The 26,555-nt window shown below is 44.3% G+C and overlaps 1 protein-coding gene across 2 annotated transcripts in view; it reads left to right on the top strand.

Annotated features, from left to right (window-relative positions):
- The first annotated feature begins 1,566 nt into the window (after nucleotides 1-1,566).
- KPNA6 (karyopherin subunit alpha 6) overlaps nucleotides 1,567-26,555 on the top strand; it is a 31,127-nt gene continuing 6,138 nt past the window's right edge. Inside the window, exons 1-8 of one of the 2 annotated variants that reach the window (XM_074934672.1) lie at nucleotides 1,567-1,640; nucleotides 20,285-20,424; nucleotides 21,353-21,448; nucleotides 21,823-21,922; nucleotides 22,355-22,449; nucleotides 23,450-23,581; nucleotides 23,806-23,894; nucleotides 25,521-25,620. In XM_074934672.1, the coding sequence (XP_074790773.1) occupies nucleotides 1,637-1,640; nucleotides 20,285-20,424; nucleotides 21,353-21,448; nucleotides 21,823-21,922; nucleotides 22,355-22,449; nucleotides 23,450-23,581; nucleotides 23,806-23,894; nucleotides 25,521-25,620 (756 nt within the window). In that variant the 5' untranslated portion in view covers nucleotides 1,567-1,636. Of the gene's footprint in view, nucleotides 1,641-18,045; nucleotides 18,253-20,284; nucleotides 20,425-21,352; nucleotides 21,449-21,822; nucleotides 21,923-22,354; nucleotides 22,450-23,449; nucleotides 23,582-23,805; nucleotides 23,895-25,520; nucleotides 25,621-26,555 lie in introns of those variants that run through there. The other variant, XM_074934673.1, reaches the window with a different exon arrangement.

The raw sequence follows: 26,555 nt of genomic DNA, 5'->3' as shown, positions 1-26,555 counted from the left end.
GCCCCCTGGCCGGACCCCAGTGCACCTCCGGCTCTGGGCAGTCTCTGCTTCCCACCACCTGTGGGGCTCCACCGGTCTCCCTGGAGCTGAGCTGCTTGGGAATCATAGAATCATAGAATATCAGGGTTGGAAGGGACCTCAGGAGGTCATCTAGTCCAACCCCCTGCTCAAAGCAGGACCAATCCCCAATTAAATCATCCCAGCCAGGGCTTTGTCAAGCCTGACCTTAAAAACCTCTAAGGAAGGAGATTCCACCACCTCCTTAGGTAACGCATTCCAGTGTTTCACCACCCTCCTAGTGAAAAAGTTTTTCCTAATATCCAACCTAAACCTCCCCCACTGCAACTTGAGACCATTACTCCTTGTTCTGTCATCTTCTACCACTGAGAATAGTCTAGAACCATCCTCTTTGGAACCACCTCTCAGGTAGTTGAAAGCAGCTATCAAATCCCCCCTCATTCTTCTCTTCTGCAGACTAAACAATCCCAGTTCCCTCAGCCTCTCCTCATAAGTCATGTGTTCCAAACCCCTAATCATTTTTGTTGCCCTTCGCTGGACTCTCTCCAATTTTTCCACATCCTTCTTGTAGTGTGGAGCCCAAAATTGGACACAGTACTCCAGATGAGGCCTCACCAATGTTGAATAGAGGGGAACGATCACGTCCCTTGATCTGCTGGCAGTGCCCCTACTTATACATCCCAAAATACCATTGGCCTTCTTGGCAACAAGGGCACACTGCTGACTCATATCCAGCTTCTCGTCCACTGTAACCCCTAGGTCCTTTTCCGCAGAAGTGCTGCCGAGCCATTCGGTCCCTAGTCTGTAGCTGTGCATTGGATTCTTCCGTCCTAAGTGCAGGACCCTGCACTTATCCTTGTTGAACCTCATCAGATTTCTTTGGCCCAATCCTCCAATTTGTCGAGGTCCCTCTGTATCCTATCCCTACCTGCCACCGTATCTACCACTCCTCCTAGTTTAGTATCATCTGCAAACTTGCTGGGGGTGCAATCCACACCATCCTCCAGATCATTTATGAAGATATTGAACAAAACCGGCCCCAGGACCGACCCTTGGGGCACTCCACTTGATACCGGCTGCCAACTGGACATGGAGCCATTGATCACTACCCGTTGAGCCCGGCAATCTAGCCAACTTTCTACCCACCTTATAGGGACTGCTGCAGAAGCCTGGCCAGTCTCAGCCGGGTGTGTGGGGGGGAGACAGTGTGGAGGGCTTGGCTGGGCCCCTCCAGGCAAGTGCGTCTTGAGGGACCCCGGCCGGGGCAGGGCTTGGGGGAGTGGGTCTGTGGGGAGTATGGGGGGTTGCTGGGCTGTGAAGGGGTGGCCCCTCTGGGCAGCTCTGGGAGCCCCTGGCTCGGGCTGGCGCCTTATTCCCCCTGCCCAGCCGCAGGGGGGCGCCCAGGAGCGCAGACGCCTGCCGCGGGCGGGAGGAGGCACCCCGTTCCCCTCCCGCGGGGTCTCTGCCCCTTTAAAGGGCGGGGCGCGTTGTGGCGAGGTTTGTCCATTCCCGGCCGCCGTTCTCCACTCTCCCTCCCGCCCCTCCCCCGTCCCTGTCCGCCATATTGTGGCCGCCGCAGCTCGAGCCGGAGCCTGGTGACGAGCCGCCGGAGCCGGAGATGGGTGAGGAGGCCGCTGCGGTCCCTCTGCGCCCTGCGGGGGGCGGCGCCCACGGGGGGAGGCTCCAGCCGGGCGGGTCCGGCCGCCCCTGCCCGTCCCGGGGCCCGCTCGCCGGGCTCGGACACGGTGCCCATCACCCTGGTATCCGAGCGCCGGGTCCGCGCGCCGGGCCCCTGGGGTGGGATCAGTCCCCCCCCCCCACCCCCCGAGTGTGTCGGGTCAGCCGCCCCCTGGTGCCCTGCCCCCCTCAGCCCCTGCGGGGGGGATCTGGCTCGAGGGGGCGGGGTCTGACCCCTGCGGCCGCGGGGCGCTTCCCGCCCGCCCCTGTGCCCCCTTCTGTCCCCCCGGGTTTAGGGGCGTGTTTGCCCCCCCCCCGCGTTTCCTGGCTCCCGGCGGGGGGGCGGGGACGGGCGGCGGGGCCTGGCATCGCGGGGCGGCGTGTCTGGGGGCTGGCCGTGGGGCCTGAGTCCCTGATCGGCGGGGCGGCGCTGGCGATGCTGGAGGGGGAGTCCAGGGCCGCCCTGGAGCCGCGTCTGCATATTCATTCCGCGCGCGGGTTGCTTGGCACTCCCCCGCCCCCCCCGGTGCCCCCCCACCTGCTTGTTCTGTCTCTGGGTGACAGCGGCACCCCCGCCATGGCGAAGCAGCACCCCGCGTGCATGAATGCTGGGGGGGCTGGGGCCCTTGGCTTGGGTGCAGTTTAAGGGGGTGTCCGTTGCTGCAGCCTGCTCTGTGGGAGAGGCACAAAACCCCCTTGACCTTCCACATCATAGGGGTTTGTCCCAGTGTCCTAGCGAAAATTTCCCCACCCTTCACTTTTCTTTTAACTGGTCTGTTGGCTGACCTCTTCCACCCCAGAAGCGGTAGCATTTCAGAGATACTGTCCTTTTCATCCAGAAAGGAAGGTGCTCTGTTACGCTTTGAATGTTGCATGGGAAAGAGTATTTTGTTGGGCTTCTTTATCAGCAATACTTGGAAGCGAGAAACAGACCACCACAGTCATTTTGCTGGTACCCAAAAATCATTGCAGCAATAGGATAGTTTGCAAATCATGGGCCTATTCACCTGGCTGTCAGGCTGGTATGCCAGCCATAAAATGCACAGGGTGGGGAGGAATTGCTTTATCTCTTGACTTACAAAATGTGCTTACCTAACCAGCTTTTTGGAGCTGGGCATTGTCTATTGGCATGTCTGGGAAGCACCTAGCATACTGTGGTCTCTGTCTAAATAATGGCTGGTGTATGTATGAAGATTAAAACATAAGCTACTCACTATCTGCTACTTTCTGCAAAATGCTGCTACCCATCCCTTCCCCTCTTTCATTGCATAGATGAGCCTTATACACTTCCTGAAGGTCAGTGAACCAATTCTTCCTAATCCAAGGCACCCTAGCTGTGTGTGTGTGGTGTGTGTGTTTGTTTTTTACCAAAGTCCAGTTCTGAGGCAAAACTTTCACTGTGTATGTGGGATCAGTCTAGGACTGTTTCCTAGTGACTTAGTAGGGGAGATATCCTGAGGAAGCCAGGAATGAGACTTAAAAATGCTTCTCTGTTCTGCAGATCTATTTAATCTTTTAGAGAGAAGCAGGCTGCTGAGCAGGGGCCTGTATAGCTCTGCACATCTGCACAGATGTTGGGTTGGTTTGGTGCTCTGTCCTTGGTTTCAAGCTAACTAGCAACAGCTGTTGGAATGTGAGTTGCTTACAGGTTTCTAGCATTGTTCTCTGAGCAGTATGAAGAGGAATTACTTGTCTGAGAGCTTAACTATATAGCTGACCTCTCCTGCCTCTAAGTACTGGTTATATAGTACTGCTATATTATTTTTGGGTTGGGGCAGGGGAAGTCCTGTTCTGCCTTTAAGGAAACTGTTGCTGCTGGAAGGTTTCTGGCATAATGTTCAAATGAAGATTTGCTAGCAACAGCTGCATTCACAGTGTGAGTATGGTCTAGTATCGGGTCTCTCATTAATCAACGTGTATCTAGGGATCCTGGACTGTTTTACATTTTAAGCTTCATAGAAGGTGAAGATTAGATTAGCAGAGGATTGTACAGAATGGACTGCCGTGGTTATGAACCTCTGGTAATGGAGATGCCACATAAGAAGGTGATTGGAGAAAACTGAGCTGTCCCTACGGGCCTGTTTTCCTTGTCGTGTTAGGGAATTAAAGTTTTGCAGGATAGTGCCGCAGTCATGTTAAACATATCTGGGTCGTCCATGGGTAGCCAAGACCAAACTGTTGTAACACCACTCTATTAAAATGGTTAAGACTGTGATTTAAACACCTGATTTAGAGTGCTGCTCCGATCCTGACTTAGGTTAAAATAAAATCTTACTTAACTGTAACTACTCGGTTTTAATGTTATACGTAGTCCACGGTGGTGGTAGACGAGTACAGTGACTTTCTCAGATCTATAGGCAGCAGCAACAACACTTCCATATCTTTGCTTTAGGAAACTTCAGTCCTAGAGTTCAAGTGCTGATCATGGACTTCACAAACTTCATTTGACTCTTCTGTCTACAGCAGACTAGGCTGTCTTCTGGTGTTGTGTAGAGAATGAGAGGAAACTCTCATAGCTGGGCTATTGTCTAGGCCTAAGCAGTGTAGTAAATATTATGGTTTATAGCTATAGCAAACACATCTACAAACAAATGACAATTGAACATTGCCTTTCGGAGACTATTTTAGTAGCATCCTGAGAAGCTCTGATCTTCTCTCATTGGGCCTGAAATGAAGACTTCCTACCCAGAAAAATGCGAGGCTCTGTTTTCTTAGGTTTTAACTAGCAGGGCATGGTTTGAATTGGAGAGGGGGGGGAAGAAAGGACAAACTCTATGGCAGACTAAAGATTCTTTTGTAAAAGCAAGGACTAGCTTCTTGTTGAAGTTGACTGATATTGTCTAGTAAGCCAGCTCTAGTTAAATGCCCTTCATGCTGTGATACAACCAGCGCACCATGACCTTGCCACAAACTTTTACTTCACCTCCAAATACCTCTTCTGTGGCACACCCCAAAAATCCTACTTAAGGTGGCCACAAGTCTGGGAAGGAGATGGTTAAAGATGTTCTAGACTGTGCAATTCTATAAGGACTCATGATAGAGTTTGGAATGTAAAATCCTGACCAGAGAATTAGATATTAGATTTTATAAAAATCATAGTAGAAAAGTGTCCGATGACCTGAACAATTAATTTTCAAAGATATTTTCTCAATCTAAAATTAATGGTTTAATCCAAAGATCACTTTCCCTTCCCCTTAATGTCTGTCTCTTATTTTAAAGAGACATACAGTTTTGTGACAATTATTTAATTCAAAAAAGACCATTCATTAAAATCCCACACTGATAGAATGTTAAGGTAGCATGGCATGCTGAGACTGGACAATGTGGGATGGATCACTCGATAATTGCCCTGCCCTGTTTGTTCCCTCTGAAGCCTCTGGCACTGGCTGATCAGAAGATAAGATACTGGGCTGGATGGGCCGCTGGTCTGACCCAGTATGGCTGTTCGGAAGTTTCTGACTTTTGAGCACTTAAGAATATACAAAGTTGAGGTGCAGATGGTGTTAACTCTGGCTCTTTATGTATCTATTAACAATAGGCCAATGATTTGACCATATATATTTGTCAAATTCAGTATCACTCTAATATGTGTAGTGTTAGAGAAGAGCTCCGAAGCAGGTGTCCATTCATTCACTGTGCAGCTTGGGCATATAAATGATGATGTTGACTGTTTATCTAGCATACCAAGTAGCACCAAGTGCTGGTACAAAGACAATACTGTTTGGGTCCCCAAGTTGGCAAGTTTAAGTAGTTAGGTGGCTACTTTAGCTTGATTGTGCATATTGGTCTGGATGCAGTGAGCATGTATTTAGTATTGGGATAATTGAATGTGCATTAAAATAGTTAGTATAATAAAGGTTGGGGAATTAATACCCCCATTACCTACAGTTAAAAAGTAGTGGGTTTTTTAATTTCTATACAAGTAAGCTTCACATGCACCTAAAAATCTCTTATTGGAAAAAAAATATACAATACTATCTGACTCTTAACACAGAGCACATGTTAGCAAAGATGGGAATGCCAGGATTTTATATACCTAATTGCCTTGAAACTCATCTTGCAAGAAGGCTATCTGGAATGGTGCAATTGTCATGAGTATTTCAAACACTGAGTTTAACTGTTTGACTTAGTCAAATGCCTAATCCTCTTGTTTAAGCACTTAGCTGTGGCAATATTACACATTGTAGATTTTCAACTCCGTCTATGCTGGGGAACTGCCCATAACATATAAGGAGAACTGCACTTACTCAGGTGAGAAGGCTGCTGAAAACTTTAGAATCTTGGTTGGGGGTGGCTTGCAAGCAGAACTGAAGCTGGAAAGTGTTTTTGGCAGTCAGCTGAGGAATGGATGGATACCTTTACATGGAGATATGGGGAGAATAAATGCAGTCTTAACAGGATTGAATTTAGTGAAAAACCAATATAACAAGTGACTGCTGATTCCCCAGAAGAAAATCTTTACTTTTCCCCCTCTCTAAGCAGCCAGCTCCATGAGTAGACTGGCTGCATGTTCCAGTAATGATGTCACATCACTAGCTCTTGGTAGCTAAAACGGAAGGGAATGAGCCAATGGTGACTGGTGCACTAGACAGCCAAAAGAACTGCGTGGATAAGCGTTTTACTAGCACAGAATGTACTGTGTGCAAAGCACACAGCTATGGGATGTAAGGCAGGCTATGTTAAGACAGTTCTCAACATTCACTGTATTTGTTTTTATTTGTGTTAAGCATTCAGGAATATGTTCAAATACCTACCTTGAGAAAATGTAAAGGTTGCACAGTCAAACGTTTAACACAGAAAATACCCTAGCTAAAAGAACATTCTTAAGTTGTACTCTTGGCAGAACCTTTTCCTATTAGTGTTTACAAGTAACACTTAAAAATAGTGCAACTAAAATCAGAACGAATATTTTCAGTTTAATCTGCATTTGATAGTACTTTCCAGTAGTCGACTTCACTCCTTTGTGTCTTCCACTAGGGGACAAGGACAACTTGAAAAAGTCACAGTAAAACTGCACAAATTAGCAAGGGGACTGAATAGCAGGTGCAATACAAGAAACCACTTTTAACTAGTTATTAACTAGACTTCAAGTTGTTGCTGTCCTTTTAAGGTTTATATGCAACACTGACTCAACCCCTTTGTGCACATGCATTACGACAACTAAAATACAACTTAGTTTTTTTCTAAAATTGTAAACATCCTGCAAATTCTCTTGGTTTTGTTATGAGCTTTTCAAGAAGGGAGTTCCTAAGACAAATGTTGACAGGTCCTTATCTGTAGCTGCTGCTGGTAAACCTGTTTGTGGAGGAATCTCTTTGCCAGCTTGTAAAGCAAGAGACTGTTCTGTAGAAACTAAACTCCTTTTTAATTTTTTTAAGAAGGACACTATCCATTTGAATTCTTTAAAAGAATTGTTCAGAATCCACTTCGATAGTACACCCTTTAAAATAGTGTCACGAATTTTACAAGGGTTATTGTTTCTGTTCCCCATTAAGATTAGTCTCCCTTCAACAAGGGAGAAACTGACTATAGAAGAAGCATTGAAACAGCCATATACAATGTGCTGTCAATTACACAAAGTAAGCTGAAACAAACCATCTTTTTGCTAATTTATGTCAGTTACAGTAATCTCTGGTAGATACAAAATTTTTCCACCTGTGGTTTTCAGATTGAATGTGTTTCTTTAAACTTTCTAACATAGTGGCTAGGTTGAAGGATGGAAGAAAGGGAAGAAGGATTAAAATGAAATTCCAAAATACTTTAGGAATACCTGTTGCTGTTTCATTGTCTCCATAACATTGAATGGTTTAGTTTTCTAATTGAATGTGACAATTTTTCTGCCACTTCCTAGCAGGAGGTTGGTGATATAGTTTGTGATGAAGGAAGTGCCAATTAGCAGATGAATGCAGAAGAGAGGCTGGAGACTCTCATATATACTATGTTAGTGTATTTAGTAGAAAATTGTATTCAAAACTTTTGCACATTCATAACTCCTTCCATTCAAGGATCTCAAAGCACTTTATGAATATTAATGAGTTAATCCTAGCAACCTTGTAGGTGATATATAAATCCAAAGTAGTATCTGATGAAACAGCAGGGCATACGACTCACACTGAAGCAGGTTTCCATGATCTAACATGATACTTGCACACACATCAGTCACTTAAGATTTTCATGACTAGTCCAAACATTGTATGGTGGTGATCCACTTCATTGTGTTTTTTTTTTTCCTGTCTTGGTTTCCAGCATCATTAAATAGCCATTAATTCATCCTTCTAACCCATGAAATGCTCATCTCTTTGGGATGAAGGAGATGTGTATTCTGTAGTGGGTTTGCTTGATTTTTAAACCTAAGCCATTCCTTCAGAGCACAGTCTGTGGAAGGGCAAGCGTTTCATCAGAAACAATCCCTTCAAAGAAAGGAACCTACTGAGTTTGTCACCCTAGTAATTATTAAAATTGATCTGTTTCCTGTTCAGTGTATGTGGGCCTGCTGACCTCCTTGAAGATAGTTGTGTAATTAGCTGAAAATATGTTGATTCCTTATCTGCTGCAGGCAGCTGTTCGGGATTCTGCAAAATGAAACTGGGCTTGGAAGACTAACTTCTCGACAGAAGTAAAAACTTCTGAGAAATGGGGAAGGAAACTTTTTTTTTCCATTGAAGCTTGCAGAGCTTGATAATTTGGTCCTTGAGATGCACATGCAGTGCAGTCAATTTGTATGTGTCTGCGGGCAAATACGTGCCAAGCTGTATTGTAAAGTCTTGGCCACCCTATAATGAAACTCTGCTAGCCACACGCACAGTGTTTGTATATATAGCCATTATAAGACAGTTCCTAAGTTTAGAGGTGAATGATATTGTAAATCAGGTGTCTAGTCCACAGACTTGCCTATTAGTGCTGCCCTTTGTACTATAGTTTCAATTCAGCAATACTTTATTGGCATGACAAATCAGGTAAATGTTGACAACATATAAAGGACCTTAGGTATCTGTCAGAGGTAGGTATGAATTGTGTTCTGTGCTTTATCTTGTGTGCCTTTGTTATTACTATTTCTGCTCCAGAGACAAGGTGAGAATCTAGCACTAGGCTATCTCTGTCATCTTTCTCCTTTCTTCCAGGCCTGGGTACAGGTTCCACGCCCTGCTGCCCTCCCCCTTGCTGTTTGGTGGAAAGTTTTATTATTCTTGATAACTTGAGTATTGGTCTCCCTGATTGGGTTAGTAGGCAAGTCTGCTAGAGGTCAGGTTGGGGCTTTTGGTTGCTGTGAGATTGTCACATCCTAACATCTGATATTGTCGATAAAGTAAGAGGAGGAAACTGTGTTAATCGCACTTCATCTAAGTTTGAAGTGTTGGATTGAAATGCTCCAAAACCAGACACATGGGTTCACCCAGGTTGTTTTCCATGCTGTGGTTTGGGGCCCCTCTGATTTCATAATATAGGAAGAGTCGTCGTCCCCCGCCCCCCGGGAATGTTCACTGTCCTGAGCTCCTAGAAGGCAGCTACTCGCGTCTTCCCAGATGGATAAACTGAGTTCAGTGCAGCTTACAGTACTAGGATCTCTTAGATGATGTCAGCCCCTGTCTATTCTGGATGGCCATATAAAGATCAGACTTGTAAGGAGGCAGAGGGAAGGGACTGTCCCTTGTTCCACTGTTGTGTTCTGGGCAGCTTGACTAGTGCCTTGTTTCCCAGAGATGGCCATGTTTGTGGTGCTGTAGCCTTGTACTCTGAAGTGCCCTGGGATGGACAGAGCTATGGATGTGTACAGTATTGTTTGGGGGGAGAAGTATTTTGATGTTTAAGTGTGACTCTTTTTGAAAACCCCAAACATCTGACAACTTGCCTTCTCAAGGATGCTGTGTGTTCAGAGATGTGCAAAACATGAGCATAAAGTGTGTCCTGCTCACTTTCCCCACTGCTCACCCACTCCATCACTGTAAGTCACAGGTCTGTAGCGAGGGAAATCTGAGGGGAATTTATGCAAACTACAGGGTGGCTTTTGTTAGACCCTGGCAAGTTAGTCATCCCAACAAAACTGTTTCAATGTGTCAGGTCAATAAAATACCAGGAGACTGAGGTCAGCAGTGACCAGGCATTTCTTTCAGCTGTGGGTTTTATGAGAGTAAGGAAGGGCTACAATGCAGTAGGAGCACTCGTGTGCAAGCTCTGAGCTGAGAAACAGGGAGGTAGGTCAGAAATTTTGAGTGGTTCCTTGTAACTTGCAGACAAGTCTCAGAAAGGGAGGAACTCACTCAACTAAGATGAGGAAGATATAACTAAAACAAAGAACATAGTAAGTGCCAAGTACCATTCAGCCAATCTCAGTTATTAGTCAATGAATTTTTCTGGTATTTGTCAAATAACTTATTTGGTGCCATTTCAAGGTAACTGACCAGCTTCACAGCTGGTCAGTACTGTTCAGCAAATATGTTAGATTTATACCAGTGAAATTCATCAAATGAATTTCTCTACTGCAGTTGTAGAAGTCTAATACATTTTTTAAAAAAATGTAACTAAGCTGATGATGCTACAGTTGAATATAGCATATAATAAACTTGACACAACTGTTCTGTTCTTTTTAAATCTGAAGATGTAGCTTCTTGTGGTGGGGGTGTGGTGGCACGTGTCTCTTTCACCCTGGTTATTAGGCTGTCTGAGACAGTAGCTGTCAGGTGTGGTTCCCCCTGTCCAGCAGCACAACTGCTCTCGTATTCCGTTTTAGTTATAGAAACTTTTTTCCAAAGCTGCCTTTGTGAAAGGGTGTTTGGGCTAAAAAAAATCCATGTTAAATTTGCTAATGTAATTGTTTCCCCTTTCTGTCTGCTTTTGCCTCTGACTCAGCAGCCCAAGTCCTGATTTAGCCATGTGAGTCCCTGCAATGACTCAGCTAGAAGGCTTTTAACCAGCTGCCAAAAGGGAAACTATTTGAAGCAGGCATGTTCTGTAATGCAGGGGGTGAGAGAATAAAAGCCTGAAAATTCCTAGTTGGGTTTCTGGTCCAGCAGCCCTAGACTGTCTCGCAGGAGATTTGTAATGACCGCAGATGAGTCGAGCGGGAGAATAGAGATTGTAGCCGTGTTGGCCTGCATCCAGATGCTTTTGAGGGGTCAGAATGAACAGTCATTAGACCAACGTTACATAAAAATTTTAGGGATTCTCCCTTTATTTTAGTTTAAATTGTTAAAATTATTTACCCCTAGTACTAGTTTATGATTAGGGTTGGGGTGTTTGAGGGATGCGGAGAGAGATGAGCTGCTCTTCTAAAATTGCAACAGCACATTTTAAATTAGCTTTACAGAGCCTCAACGGGACCTAAATCAATGACTTTTAAAAAAGTAAAACAAATTATTTAAATCCTTCTGCCTTGTTCCCAGCTATGAGAAATAATCATTGGCTAACAGGGTATGGTTTTTGTCATACATCACTGATGCTGAGGCTACACTATTAATTTTAGTGAGGTGGTTGGACACCATGATGTTGGGCATGGTATTAAAAACCTAGGTAGGATTTTAACAGATGATCTTTTGGTAATTCTTCATGGGTTTCCTGGCAGAAATGATCTTTAATATTTCATTTCCTTTTTAATCTCTCACCTGCCAATCTATTGCCTGCCTCTCACTGGGAAGAGGAAAAATAGTCCAACTGTAGAGGAATGATTTTAAAAGAAGTCGTTCTGGAAAAATTAACACCAATTATGTACCCTGCAAAATAGGACTTGTACTTTGAGTATTGAATAAATTATAACCAAATAGCTAAGTACATTCACCTGCAAAAAAAAAGCAGACCTGTCCATTTCTTGTGTATTAACATTTGATAGACATATGTGGTCTCTTAAATATGTATAATCAGAGGTCACTCAGTAAAATCACTGAAACATGTCATTGGTGTCATAATGATGCTCACTCTGTCATATGGTAACACCCTGTTAAACAGAGATCTGACGACTTACAATATAATGTCTCTTTAAACAAAAGCTACACAGTTGTAATGATTGTTTTGTTGTTTACCTGGCAAGGATTTGTAAACCTGTTACTACTACTTAAATAGTAAAAACCCACACCCTGCCTCCAAAAAACCCTCAGGTAGGATTTTAAAACCACTTCCATTCTGTCTCATTCTGTTGCCAGAATGGAAAGGCGGGAGACTGAAAAGAACTCGCTTACTTGTAATCCAGGCAACCACTAGTCTTGTGATTTGTGCCACAAGTCTCTGAAAAGACATGACATATTGTGTAGAAATAGCATGAATATCCAGTTAACTCTCATTAGCTGAATGCCTTACCATCCTGTAAAGTGCATAACCTTTATTCACTGTTCAATTTCAATGCATATTCAGAATGGATTTGGAAAGGCTTCTTCTATGTTTTGTACTTGCATTCATTCTGTGAAGGGTGTGCCAGAACTTCTCCCTTAGTCTTCAGTGAACTGAGCTGCTAGTCTGCAGCGGATTTTTCTCCTCCTAGATGCAACCTCACTAATGTTAATCCAGCCTCGTCAGTCTTTGAATCTGAATCCTTGTTTGGTTTCTCCATCTGTTCAGGTTTTTTAATGGATTCATCTGTTCCCACTGGAATTCAAATACAACTTGCCTTTGAGATGCTATACTGCAGCCATGACCCTCTTGGTCAAGAAATTAGTTTGGTTTCTCACTGGAGATTATAGCACTGCTCCCTCACTTAGCCTTGGGGTGGGGAGTGATCACTTCCTTCTTTCCTGTGTTGCCAAACTCAGACTGAACTCTACATCTTCCCTAGACTGGGGATGACTATCCTTCTAGCCCACCTAAGGACTACGTTCAGGACTAGTAATCTAATGTGAGTGTTTTTGCACATCTCTACTGATCCCTTCCACTGCCTGGTCTCCTTGATCAAATCTTCACACAGCCTTGCTCCATTGTACACACTGAACCATGTTACACAGTTTTTCGATTTCCTGAAATACCGGTCTGGCCTATTGAGCTAGGGCTGCTTACTGTTATGCATTCAGGCTGTGGAAGAACATTTACTACTTGACATGCACAGTCTGTTTCTTAAATCTATTTAAGGTGTCATTTTTAGCACAGTTTATTTGATACATTTGATTTGGCATCTTGGGGGCTAAAAGCGGATTTGATTTGGAGGTACAGAGCTCTGGGATTCTTGAGGAAAGAGAGGAGCTCTCTATAAATGCGAATAGTAGCTCTTCTACTCAGTGGAATTGTTGTGAATAAACTTTATCGCACTAAGAAGCTTCTTAACTATGGAATGCATCAGCCTATGAACGAGCATGATATCAAAGAGGAATACTTCCATCCAGGAAGAAGTGAAATCTGTCCCAGACTTGGCCAGAGTGATGTGATTAAACTGAGACTAATTAGACTAGCCACCTGCATGTTCCTCTTTTAAAGGAAGAGTGTGAGCTTTATTTCGCATGATGAATGAGGAGCAGCTTCTCAAATGAGAAAAAGAAAAGGAGTACTTGTGGCACCTTAGAGACTAACCAATTTATTTAAGCATAAGCTTTCGTGGTTAGTCTCTAAGGTGCCACAAGTACTCCTTTTCTTTTTGCAAATACAGACTAATATGGCTGTTACTCTGAAACTTCTCAAATGGGCTTCATCCTCTGAAAGTGAAAGAGCCAGGAGTTCTTAAAGGTTAACTGATTTGTGTTGTGCATGCTCAGAGGTGCTGGAGTGACAGCCCTTCAGACTGATGTTCTTTAGCCACAGAACAAGCATTGTCTAGGCAGAAGCAGTGCAAGCTTCACCTATGCTGCCTTGCCAATGACTGTCATCCCTGCCTGGACACCTGCCACCTGGGAATTAGATATACAATAGTTCAAGCAGGAATTAAATCAGGGAAGTCCTGTGGGCTGTGCTGTCTAGAAGGTCAGACTAGGTGATCACAATGGTCCCTTATGGCTTTATAATTTATTAATTGAGCTGAGACCTTCCCAACTCCATTTGTACAGGTCAGTGACCAGCCATCAAACGGCTTAGTGGTCTTCCAGTTATGAAACTAACAGGAACGTTAGTGCCTGTAAATTAGGATAAAATCACTTGTGGTGTGTTGGTGGTGGTGGACCTCGGGTGGGGGGGTTTGTAGGTAACTGTGCTATTTTTTTTTTTTATAATGGGTATCCGGTTTAGGTGTGTTGATGAGGTACATCTCTCTGTACTTAACAGATATAATTAGGTTCGTAGCATATATAATTCTACCGGCACGAGGGAGAAAATGACTTAAGGCAGGTGAACGTGGCCCACAAGAGGGCAGCTAGGACACTAGTAACGTACACTCTTCATAGCCATTTATGAGGCAAGTGGTAATACTTAACCAGTCCATAACATCAGCCATCCAAGGATCTTGGATCTTCAAACACTGACTCCCTGCCTCACAGGGAGTGTTGAGGCTTAATTTTCTCCTTTTTACTGGTGGCAGGCAGAAAAGCAAAACTGAACTAGAGAGGCTGTGACATGCTGGGGTAATGCAGCGTGATGGAAGAGGATTCCCAGACAACTAGAGTATTGCTGCCTTTGGCAACATGAGAGGAGAGTGAGGACCAAGGGCGACCTGGTGAAACGAAGTACAGTAGGCTGGGCGTGCTGCCTTGTTGTCCTGAGAAAAGGATGTTCATGGTCCCCTTTGCAGGAATCTTCTGTATTCAGGCTCTTATGTCCATGTTTTCACTTCCCTTTGAGTTGCCAAAGGAGGGCAGGACGTGGCTCTTGTCAGCCAGTGCTGCTACCAAGAGGGCTTGCTACCAAATGTAGAGGCCATTCCGCACTCTGGGGAGCAATCGGGCGAGCTGAGCATGTTGCTTGAGCAACATTCTGGAGCAGAGACTTACTCTTCTGAAGTCTTCCATGAGGAGGATAGTTTGCTTTTAGATTAGCTCTGCATTTGCTTTCCTTGAAACAAGCACAGTAGTTAAGATGGGAATCCCAGACTCCTGACTGGTTCACTACCCAATATATTTTTTTGGCATAGCATAGACATGACTTGATGATTTTGGGCAGTGATCTCATCAGATCTTGACTTAATGGGTAGGACTGAGTCAGTGCTTGCAGAGGGGAAACCCTCTCCTAAGGAGAACTCAAGGTGACTGGATAGGGGGAACCCTTGTAGTGAGTCAGAACAACTTAACTTGTGAAATGCTTTAGGATCCTCCAGTCAGAGCAGCCATATAAATGCAAAATTTCTAGATTTTCAACATCTAAAACTCTAGAGCAGTTTTTTAAAAAGAAAAGTGCTGATATCCAGGTTTACCTTAAGCTACAGCCCTTCTGGTTGTGAGAAACATAGTAGCATTTTAAAGCACGACTCAGGACATTAAAATACCAAGTGGAAGTGTGGCTTGAGTGGCATTTAAACATCTGTCTTCAATATTTTAGGCCATCTTGGAGCTTTAACAGCTCTTCCTAGCAGCTAAAGATTTTAAACTATGTGAATAGCATTACTCAGTGGGGCTATCCTGCAAGTAGTGAAGTGAAGTTTGGGTTAATAGTTAACATTGACACTGCTTGACTTGCAGGTAGGCTGGGTTAATAGGGACTTTTCCTCTGGAACAAACTTAAAAAGAAGCAACTTTTGCACAAAGCATTTTTCCTTAGCAAGGTGCTCTCTATTCCATATATTTGCATTTGTTGAAGAGCTTGTACTTCACAGCCTAGCTTCTCCTGCTACTTGAGTTTGTAGTGAAATCCTAATCCTGTATTTGTGACATCTCTGTTGCGGTGGAAATGGGATGTAATGTCACAAATTCAGCATTACGACTTCACTAGAGGATCAAGCAGAAGACACCCTGGGAAAAGAGTTGGATGAAAGCACCTGACCTAGTGAACGTGTACAAGAGGTAATGGAAAATCAAGTGCCAGGTAAATTAATGCCTGAAGTCTGCTGTGCTTTGTTCTAGCCAGTATGAAAATCCCTCTTGAATGGCTCGCTGAATCTACAGGGCCTCTCAGTAGTAGCCCAGCATTTGTAGCACACACAAATCCATAAGGCCTCTTGCGGGTGAGGTACACGGCAAATTTGGCATATTCTAAGAACTTGGATCCTGATGAAACTTCCATCTGGTGCTGGTCTCACTGCGCTGTTTCTTGGCGCCCAGAACCTAAGAGAGCTGTCCAGAGCACCAAGGCGTGCCCAGCCAAGAACACAGATTGGGATTGTGCAAGTTTCCAGGCAGCTGAACTGTCATGTGTCATTGGCTATTTATATGACTAACAGGCTAGTAATCCTGTATGTCATACTAAGCCACTTAACTATTTTCCTCCTCCCTTCTTGTTTTATTTTGTCCTGTTCGTTAAAACTGCCTTTAACTTGAGCCATCACCTTTTGAAGGGGAAGTCTTGATCTGGAATTTTTTTGGATGCCTTTGTACTCTTTCAGAACACAACTAGTTGCAGTTACTGTTTACTGTATGCAGCTGGAATAGAGCCATTACTGTTAAGACAGCAGTACGGTCACTTACAGGAGTGGTACTAATGGTGTTGCTGTTGGATTGTTTCATCCCAATTAACGTTTGTGCTGACCACTTATCTTTGTATTTCTAATGTGCCTATTTTGACATCTTGGTACGAAATGCAAGGATCTAAATAGGTTTCAATCAACTCTACCCTCTGATTCAGCTGCTATTACTTAATTCTTGCCTCCTTTCTAAGCCTACCCTAATAATTGGGCTGGGGGGAGGCAGGTGGGAGAAGTTAGTTTCCACATGGTGTTCACTTTCATCTTTAGTGATGAAAATCCATCTTCAATGGTTAGTCATGCATAACTGACATTTAGAATAAGAAAAATTGCTACATTTAAGTATATTCTTGGGAAATTGCCAGTTATTCCTCCGAACTTCAGATATGAGACAGACCCAAACCAAATCAGTGACCAGATCCAGCCTTCAGTTCAGGCCCATTTATAGTTTTATGATGCTTTTTGCCAAGGGTTAAAAACTACATTGGTTTTGAAGTGCAGAGCAAAAGCCCCATCCATAGAGCAACTATATGGTAGCTGAGGGATCTGTCTGTGACACAGAGTAGTAGAGTAGAACTATGACAGGTTTCGGAGTAGCAGCCATGTTAGTCTGTATTTGCAAAAAGAAAAGGAGGACTTGTAGCTCACGAAAGCTTATGCTCAAATAAATTTGTTAGTCTCTAAGGTGCCACAAGTCCTCCTTTTCTTTTTGAGAGTAGAACTATGTCACCCTAACTGGGTGAAACCTAGACAGTCCAAGTTTTTGTCCGAGTCATAAGGATTTGGTTAGGTCTTCCCTGTATGAAGAGGTAACTGTTGTAGTTAGGCTCCCTGAGGAGTCGTCAATATATGGACTGTGGGCCAAGTCTGGACCACTAGATGCTTTTGAACACACTGTGAAATCTTTTTATTTATGTATTTATCACTGTTGTTGCATTTTGTATTTTCTCTGGAGTCCAGACCTTGACTATACTTTGATCAAGAAATTTGGACCTTGACAAAAAAGAATTACCCCTGGGTCCCTGACGTGTCTGTAGTACAGACAGGGCCTTGGTAAGTGAAAATGCACCGCCATTTAGAAGAGAGACTAATGATTGTTCTTAAGGTTGTATGATCTGCCAGGGCTAGAAACACTTGGAACTATTACAAATGTTTTCAGGCTGAAAACTTTTCCAAGCAGTGATCCAAGATCAATGCTCACTAAAAGACCTTTTAGTCCTTGACTTACTGTTTCTGAGAAGGTAAGCAGGGACCAAGGCAGAGCAAGCAATTTTTAAATTTTTTTTAAAGGGTTTTCATTCTTCGGTTTAACTAGACTTGTACCAATGAGGAACTATCTTTTTTCTGGGCTTTGAGATGTTAAGCAGAGTTAGAAGTAAATAGTTTGTACCATCTTGCAATCCATCCTGCCGCTCATTCCATCTCTTCATGCATCTTTTGTTCTCTGGCCCTCAGTTGTCTAGCTTGTCAGCATGGGGTTGAGGGGCTGGCTGCTTGCAACATGCATATTTGGAGTGGTGCAGATATCCTGGGGACCTTGGCTTTTTTGCTTTATATGTGTTTGAAGAAGAGTCCCCCCTCAGTTTTTTTTGGCTGAGGGAGAGAATGTCCTCTAAACAGTCGATACCATTACAAGATTCTTTTTTCTGTGATCATGTCCGTGTTAAGGTTTCTTCCATTCTTGTGGCTTTATTCCCCCTGGTGTGTGGAATCCCTTTCCTGTTCACAGGTGAACTCTCCTGACTGTTTAACTTGCCTTGACATTAAGATGTTGGTCACTCATACATCTCATTTATATAACCTGCTTGAATAGAGGCTGACCCTAAAACTGGGTCTTACACTAAGCTAGTAACTTGCAACTTAAATTACACTATAGCCTGAAAACCTTTTCCCTTGATGTATCTTGACTAAGGCCATGTCTACACTACCAGCTAAATCAGCACTGGTGAAATCCATGGAACTGTCGGTTTAGCAAAGTGAAGACACACTAAATCGATGGGAGTGTGCTCTCCAATCAATTTGTGTACTCCACCCTCCCAAGAAGAGTAAGGGAAGTCAGCAGGCACGAGCGTCTCCTGTCAACACAGTGTGGGGTAGACACCATGGTAAGTGGATCTAGCTACGTCAACTTCAGTTAAATTATTCACGTAACTGAAGTAGCGTAACTTAGATTGATTTACCGTGGTAGTGTAGACCAGCCCTAAGTCACTCTGAGTACCTACCTAATAAGCAGCAGAAACCTGAGAATGCATAGCTTGCCATGGTCTCAGATTGAGACACAAGCTTTCATATTTACCGCTCTGATCTAGTGGGTGGTGATTAAACAATAGCAAAATAAAATTTTGACAACTAATCTTGTGCTTTGTCTTTTGAGGAATACTTGGTGAATGAACAGGAAAATCACTTCACATTCAGTTTCACTTAAATCTAGGCTACTGTTCGCATTGGTGAGGCTGACCAAAGGTGGAAGGAGAGTGAGCTGTGCAGTAAGATGAGCTGAATGTTTTGGAGGAGAAACTAGAAGAGTTCTATTTATGATCCCTTTGGCCTGTCTATGATGCAACTGCTACTTTGGGGTACCTGAATAACAGTTCAGTCTTTTAATGTAGATCATGGTTTGTGCTTCAGTGTAACACTTTCATGGTGTTTGCCTAAAGCATCCCTCCCTGATGCCCTCCTGCTGGGAAACCTTAAATGGGTTCTCCTGACTCACTGAAGCTTATGGCTTTAACTCTCCTGAATATAAAGGAGGGAGAACCTTTAGAGAAGACTGGGGTGTGGGTGGAGTAGTCTTGAAAGAGGAATCCTTGGAGCAGCCAAGCTTTTGGGAGTGAGGAGACTTGTACTGAACTTTTCTTGTGTGTGGTTGTTCTCCTGGGAAGGGATGCGTGTTTTTATTCTACTCTCTCTAAATTGTATCTTAGAACAGGGTTGGGAATGACACCTGCTCATGCATGATTTGAAACACACTAAACACATGGCTTGGCTGAATCTGTACTTGAATACCAAACTCTTTTAACCCTTTTGAGGCAGTAGTATGTTTGCATAAACTAGATACCACTGAGAAATTTACATAGTCTTACATCCGAGTTCCTCTGTTGCTAATGAGCAATAATTGCCCTCCCTGTGCCAAATGCAAGAATGTTTGTTTTGTGAATCTCTAGAGTGGAATGTGTAGGTACCAGAGTTTAAAATAGTTATTATGAAACAAATGACAAAATAATTAGCAGTGCTTCTCAGAGCTGAACACCATCAAAATAGTCTAGCTCTCTGGACAAGCCTGGCCTACATGCCATTCCCAGCTAAATGATGTATTGCATGCTTGTAATAGTTTCTTTTTTTTTTTTTAAGGGCCTGGAATTAGGCTGAAGTTTGTTTGAAGTGAATTTTGCTGGACTGTTTTATGCCTTGTCTAGACTTCATTGTCTTCAGACCTATTTATGTTCACCTCTGAATGGCTGGAGTTGTGATTGTGCTGTTAAATTTATGGAAGTGTGAACTTCATAAATTGTAGTCTCCCTGCTTTACAAATAAAATGGGTCTAAATGGAATGTCTTTAGCTCCTAACTCAATGTAACATCTTCTGTGCAGACCAGGCTGTTCTGAAATGTCTGAGTACGTGTTGTGGTTACTGGTCATCTCATTCTTGACATGTTAGCCTGCTGTGGAGGACGTGGGGTGGGGAGGAGAGGAAGAATAATCTTCTTTCAAGGTGCTGTTTACACTTGTGATTGTAGTAAGGTGCAGGTACTCTTAGCACAATCTAAAGTATTGAAAATCCAGGTAGCTTCAGGCTTGCTGCCTCCTGAGGACAATGGTATAGTTCAGTGAGTACTAACCTCACACAGTGAGAAATGTGCCTCCTACAGTGAAGTACAGGTCCAGGGTGCTTTTCAGAGTGGTAGAGATGTCTGTGTCAAGCTTCTAGCTTAGAACAGTCTCACTAATACAACACACCAGGTCAGCAATGCATTTTCTAAGTTGGATATTTAAACTGCATCTTATGTTCTTAAGAGGTTGTTAAACTGAACTATTCAGTGCGATGGCACACAATGTGTGTGCCCACTTTCCTTGGGGAGAAGGGCAGTATGACTGCAGTGAAATCTGATACTACTTTTCCGGTTTCTCCTTTCATAGAAACCATGGCAAGTCCCGCGAAGGATAAGGATAACTATCGAATGAAGAGTTACAAAAACAAAGCCCTAAACCCTGAAGAAATGCGTCGGCGAAGGGAAGAGGAGGGGATCCAACTACGCAAACAGAAACGAGAGCAACAGGTAACCTGCCCTTTGGTAACCTGCGTGGAGGGGGATGTTCAGGGGCTTAATTCAACCAGAAATGTTGTTACCCAACAGTTGCCCCTTCAAGGGGCCAGCTGATGAAGAGTTGATGGGTCATTTTTTCCTTTTTTCCCCCTCTCTGGGCCTCTTCAGCATATGGATGTGGAATGTTTCTGGGTTTTTTTTTTCCACACCCTTGTTCAGAATGTGGCTTGTCTGGAGAGCTCTCTGCTCCCTGTGGGATTCACAGGTATTGTGCATGCTGCAAATGCAGCGCTCAGATACCACAGTGGAATTCTGTCTGGCTTTCTGTGATCATGGATAAGGGGAAGGCTTCCTAGATCTGCTCATCTATATTTATATTTTTTGGGGGGTGGAATCTAAGGACTTCATGGCCAGCTTAAAAAATGGCACTGCCTGCTCTTGAGGAGCAGGAAGACCAAATTAAAAAAAAAACCACATGGGCTACAGTTTTTCCTTGTCCTTTGGTGTGTGGCTTTTTTTAGTTTGGGGGGGGGGTGGGTGTGTAAAAATGAGATACTGTAGCTAGGACCACATGTAGAACTGGCAAATGCTGCAAGCCTCCCACACAGCTCTTCCCATGCCTCAACCCTGGTCCACAACCTGGCTCTTCTTTTCTGAACTCATTGGGCCAAGTTCTGCACTTGCCTACACCATACAGTCCCAGTGAAATCCATGGACACAACTAAGGGTAGGACTTGGTCCACTCTTACCAGGATTCATAGGTCAGACTATTCTGCAGAGGTGCTCAGCTAGTGTGTTAAGCTGCCACTCCCCTATTAAGTTGCACTTGGTCTAGCAGATGGCATGTTTTGTTTGTGGAACAAGACTGCCCATTTGTGATGGCTCTAAGTCCGGCATTGCCTTGTGACAGATACCACTCACTCTGGTTATCTCTTTTCAGCTATTTAAAAGGAGAAATGTGGAACTTATTAATGAAGATGCTGCCATGTTTGATAGCCTCCTCATGGATTCCTATGTCAGCACTGCCACAGCTGGGGTAAGGCTTCCTGAGTAACTTAGTCCCTCCCTTACACAGACTTTTAATTCTGTGGATCACAAAATCAACAACAAACTTTAACCCTTTACAAATGCATAGGTATCATGCCTTAGTACTCCTTAATTCACTACCCTTCGTAACCCCTTGTACTCCATCTGCAATATTTGTAGAAGACAGGACTCTGGTAAATTTTAAAAGCCTTCCAGGATTAGACTTTCAAGAGTAGTGTGGTCCTATCTTGGATTAGTCTTCAGATCAAAAGGATGAGCACAGGATTCTGGTGGTACTAAGTTCTGACTTTGAGGTTTGCAACCATAAGTTTGGAGTTGTGGTTCTATCTGACGCTGCTTTTCTTGCCCTTCCTGCCCTCTTAGGAGGGAGTGATCACAAGAGAGATGGTGGAGATGCTTTTCTCGGAGGACCCTGATCTGCAGCTAGCAACCACCCAGAAATTCAGGAAACTGCTCTCCAAAGGTAAAAGCAGAGCTCCTTTTTCTTAGCTAGCTCATAAGCTCTCACAGGTAACTCTCTTAGCTGTGTGAAGCACTTAGCACAGTCTTGGTGCTGTACAGAGAATTAATAACTTTGGGTTTGGGGGCAGAAGAATTCCATCTAATGTCACTTATGCCCATTGGCAAGTCTGTTCCTGATTAACACTGGGTGGGGAGGGAATACCAAACCTATATTGACCCTTAGTATTGTCTTTTACTGGCTTTTCAGCATTTAGAAAATGCTTCAGTGACCCACAGCTGGGTGAAGTGTGGAAAAAGCCTTCTGGCTAGATGCCTTGTCAGCTCAAGTACAAGTTAAAATCGTTGGAGTCGATGATTTAATGCAATGAACTAGATCTCCTGTATTAAATTCAAATACCCCTACTGAGTTTTGAGCCTGCCTTCTTCTTTCTAGAGCCGAATCCTCCGATAGACGAAGTGATAAATACTCAGGGAGTGGTGGACAGGTTTGTTGAATTCCTGAAGAGAAGTGAAAATTGCACACTACAGGTAAAGGGGAGAACCATGAAGGATTCATATTGTGAATAAAAAGCACTTATTTAAGATGACACTTCAGAGCTGAGCAGTGTGAACCTTACAGCAATGAGCAGGCAAAGGTGGCATCTTAGAGCCCAGAAGTTGCAGACTATGAGCCTCTCTTTGGGGAGACTGCGTTTTCTCACATCCGACTGAGGGTGTTAGGCAGATGGTCATCTACTTCCTTTTACTCCAGGAGGTGTCATGTCATAGGGATCCATCTCCAAGGAGAATTGAATGGGAGCTTAGCCATTAAAGTCACTCATAAAAGAGGGCAGCAAAGGGAGATAAAGAGCAAAATATGAACCTCTATCTCACCTGGGGCTCAGAGCTACAAATGCCGCACCTGTGCTGGTATCCAGGGGAGTGGTATGGGATAGAGTTGGCTGTTTGAGTAGAACAATCTCTTCGCTTCCCACCCAATACAAAGATCTGGTCAGGAACTCTTCTGGGCCATCTTGAGACTATGTTCCTCGTAGTGGGGAATGGTCTGAGGCTTTGGGGTGTGGTGTCATTGAGGTAGTGCTTCCTGGCCTGACCACTGAAAGTGGCTTTGTTAATCCCACGCTGAGAAGAACTGCAGTGTTGGCAGAGAGATGAGACAAATGTGTGCAACTGCTTCAGTTTTTCAGTGTCAAAGACCTGTAAAATGATATTCCCTTTGCTTCAGGTGGGTGTGGGCAGGATCTACCCTGGGTAACCCAAAATCCACCCCACTTCTAAAAAAGCTGTAGGTTTCCCTCGAACTACCATTGTTGTGCCAGAAACTAGTATGCTCAGTGAGCAATCATCCAGCCAGATTGTGGAGGAAAACTTTTTGCCTTGTAAAACAATCCCCCCTGTAGACATGAGAGCACAAGATGAAAAGAGGATAGGCTAAAATCAATAGCAAATGTTTTGCTCTGGTTAGGGTTGTTGGGCTTATGCCATTGTGCAGCTGCTCTGTAACCTGTTACTGATCTGCTTGTTTCAGTTTGAAGCGGCATGGGCTTTGACGAATATTGCATCAGGAACCTCCCAACAAACAAAAATAGTCATTGAGGCTGGGGCAGTTCCTATCTTCATAGAGCTGTTAAACTCTGACTTTGAGGATGTCCAAGAACAGGTATGGTTCATTAGTTTTCTGGGGATAGGCTGAGTGTTATAGACACTGGATTTCAACTAAGTGTTTAACATGCATGAAGGTGTTTAGCAAGTAGCTCCAGAGCTGGAGCTTCTGTCAGTCTGGCCTAGTTACGTGGAGTCATAGAAACATTTTCCTAGGACAGTGCTCCCTTCTTCGTCTATTCAGAGACTGTGTGCGCTAAAACTGCTGCTCTTTCCTTCCAGGCTGTCTGGGCGTTGGGGAACATCGCTGGAGACAGCTCTGTGTGTAGAGATTATGTCCTTAACTGCTCTATTCTTCCTCCCTTGTTACTGTGAGTAGCCATGAACACTTGGCAATACAGTTCTTAAAGCCCCAGTGTACTAAAGCAGAGTATCCTCTTGGTGTCCAGGTTGAGTGAACAGAACTACCGGAGAGAGAGTGTGTGTGTGTGTTGGAAGTCATCTTAGCCTGAAAATAAGCATCAGATGAATTAGCAGTAGTTCAGACTGGTGTCTGATACAACTTGCTAGACAACTCACCTCACACATCCTTACGCTTGCTGTGCATGGCATGAGCTCTTGTTGCAGAGTATGCCAGACAGCCCTTTCTGAAGTCACAGGGCCTATTTAGAAGTGCATATACAGTAAGTGCAGAGAACCCAAAGAGATACAGCTACACTATAAACTTCAGGAACCTGTTAGTCTGAGGTCTTCCCAGGGTTGAGGAGAAGAAGGTCTTTGCACTCTGTCTCTGTTTGTTTAACACACAAGTCCTGACAACTGCTTCAGCACACTAGAAATGGAGATGGGAAGATTCACCTAGACTGAGGGCTTTCAAGTACTAGCCATATTAATTACTCTCAAAACAGTCTAAATTACCCCATCCTGTTCTGGGTGAACTGATGCTGCTTCTAGTAGCAAGATAAGTGCTTTGCCACAGATGGTGCAAGTAAGTCAACAGCCTCTTCTTACAGTAGCTGCTGACTTCAGGCTCCTTGAGGCTAAACTGGTGACTTTTTTCTGTCCAAGAACTAAGGGATTGGTTTTATTTGTGGTGGTGATTGTGACAGGTGCACAGAGCTGGTCATGGTCCAAGAGGAAAGCACCACATTGCCCCATCTTATTTCATGCAGAGTCCAAAAAGCTGGGTGGGAACTTCTCGCTCTTTATGAACCATGAAGTGTTAGAGAACAAAGCTTCTAATTTCAACTGGAATTCAACTGGACCCTCTAAGAAGGTCAATGATTTAGCTCTTTAAAAGCTGGTTTTCTCCTGAAATGCACTTTACCACAAGATAAATCTTCCATACTGTCAGCACTGGCAATGAGGTTGCTACCAGCAGAAATCCCAGTTTGTTGAAAGCATGTTGAAAGCATTCACCATAATTTCTATACAGTTGTGTGGTCTGGAGTGGTTTTCTTGGCAAGAAGTGACATTGATTGTATTGCAAATAGCATTGTTCCTGGGTCAGTACTGAACTAGTATTCTGGGGTCCTAAAGCTGCTGATCTTTTCAGATGAGATCTAAAAATGAGGTCCTGATTACTTGTGGTCACTGAAGATCCCATGGACCTCTTCATCAGAGTGTGGGCGCTTATCTGGATGTCTTAGACAAGTTCAGTCTTGAGAAATCGCATTCTGCCAGCCTAAATTCCCCCCAGCAATTTTAGTTGAAGACAGTATATGCTTCCTGTTCAGAGTTGTGCTGTTAAACAGCTATTGTTTCTGCCGTAGGGGTACCCACAGTTCATCTTTCCTCACGGTCTGTGCATGATGCTCATGAAATATACAACAATAGCATGATCTGAATTTTTCAGACCTGGGCTTAGCAAGTGGGTGCAGCTGTCTCGAACCTCTTGGACTCTTATTGCGTTCCTTCATATTGAATCATGTGCTGGTTTTAAAGACAACTCAACTGACTTAACCTGGGAGTATAATAGCTGTTGTTTCTCTTTTTAGGCTCCTCACCAAGTCCACCAGGTTGACAATGACTCGAAATGCTGTCTGGGCCTTGTCAAACTTGTGCAGAGGGAAGAACCCACCACCTGAATTTGACAAAGTGAGGAATGAATCCTTTCCTGTTAATGGGAACAGAAGCTGTTGTGGAGAGGGAACCCCAGAAAGACCCTGAGGTCTGCTACCTCTAGAGGTCATAAACATTCAGACTAACATTTTTTGGAGTTTGCTGATCTCCATCTAAACATTTGATGGAGATGGTTCAATTTTGATGAAATTCTATTGGTAATAAGGCGGGGGCCTGATGGGACAAGGGCTGCTAGGCAGCTTTTGAAACCTGCCTGTTTCCTGCTAGCTTTCCATCCCTAGGCTCCTTGGCAGTCCACCTGCTGGACTGCCTCTGAGTCAGGGACACCAGGGTCTAGGCCAGGGGTAGGCAAACTTTTGGACTGAGGGCCACATCTTGGTATAGAAATTATATGGTGGGCCATGAATGCTCACAAAATTGGGGGTGGGGTGTGTGTGGGGGTGGATCTGGGTGGCGCTTATGTCAAGTGGCTCCTGGAAGCAGCAACATGTCCCCTCCCCCACCCTGGCTCCTATGCCATGGCATGGCTCGGTGGCTCTGCTATGCACTGCCCCATCCACAGGCACCACCCCTGCAGCTCCCATTGGCCATAGTTCCCAGGCAATGGGAGCTGCGGGGGCAGTGTGTGGAGCAGAGCCTCTTGGCTGCCCCTAGGCATAGGAGCCAGAGAGGAGCTATGCTGCTGCTTCTGGGAGCCACATGGAGCGGCCCCCGACCCTGCTCCTTGGCTGGAGGGCAGCAAGCCCCAGACCCCGCTCCCCAAGGGGAGCTTGAAGGCTGAATTAAAACCGCTCGGGGGCCAGATCCAGCCCCCAGGCTGTAGTTTGCCAACCCCTGATCTAGGCCATGCAGGCTGCCCCAGAGCTGGGTCTCCATTCTCTTTAGTGGAGAACACAGAACTTTGGAGTTTGTTCCAATTTGGAACAAACCAAACTTCAAAATATAGAAAT

This window comes from Natator depressus, chromosome 19, assembly GCF_965152275.1.
Source record: "Natator depressus isolate rNatDep1 chromosome 19, rNatDep2.hap1, whole genome shotgun sequence".
NCBI classification, from domain to species: Eukaryota; Metazoa; Chordata; order Testudines; family Cheloniidae; genus Natator; species Natator depressus.
Note: the sequence above shows the minus strand (reverse complement) of the source record. Positions and strands in the feature narration are given on the sequence as shown.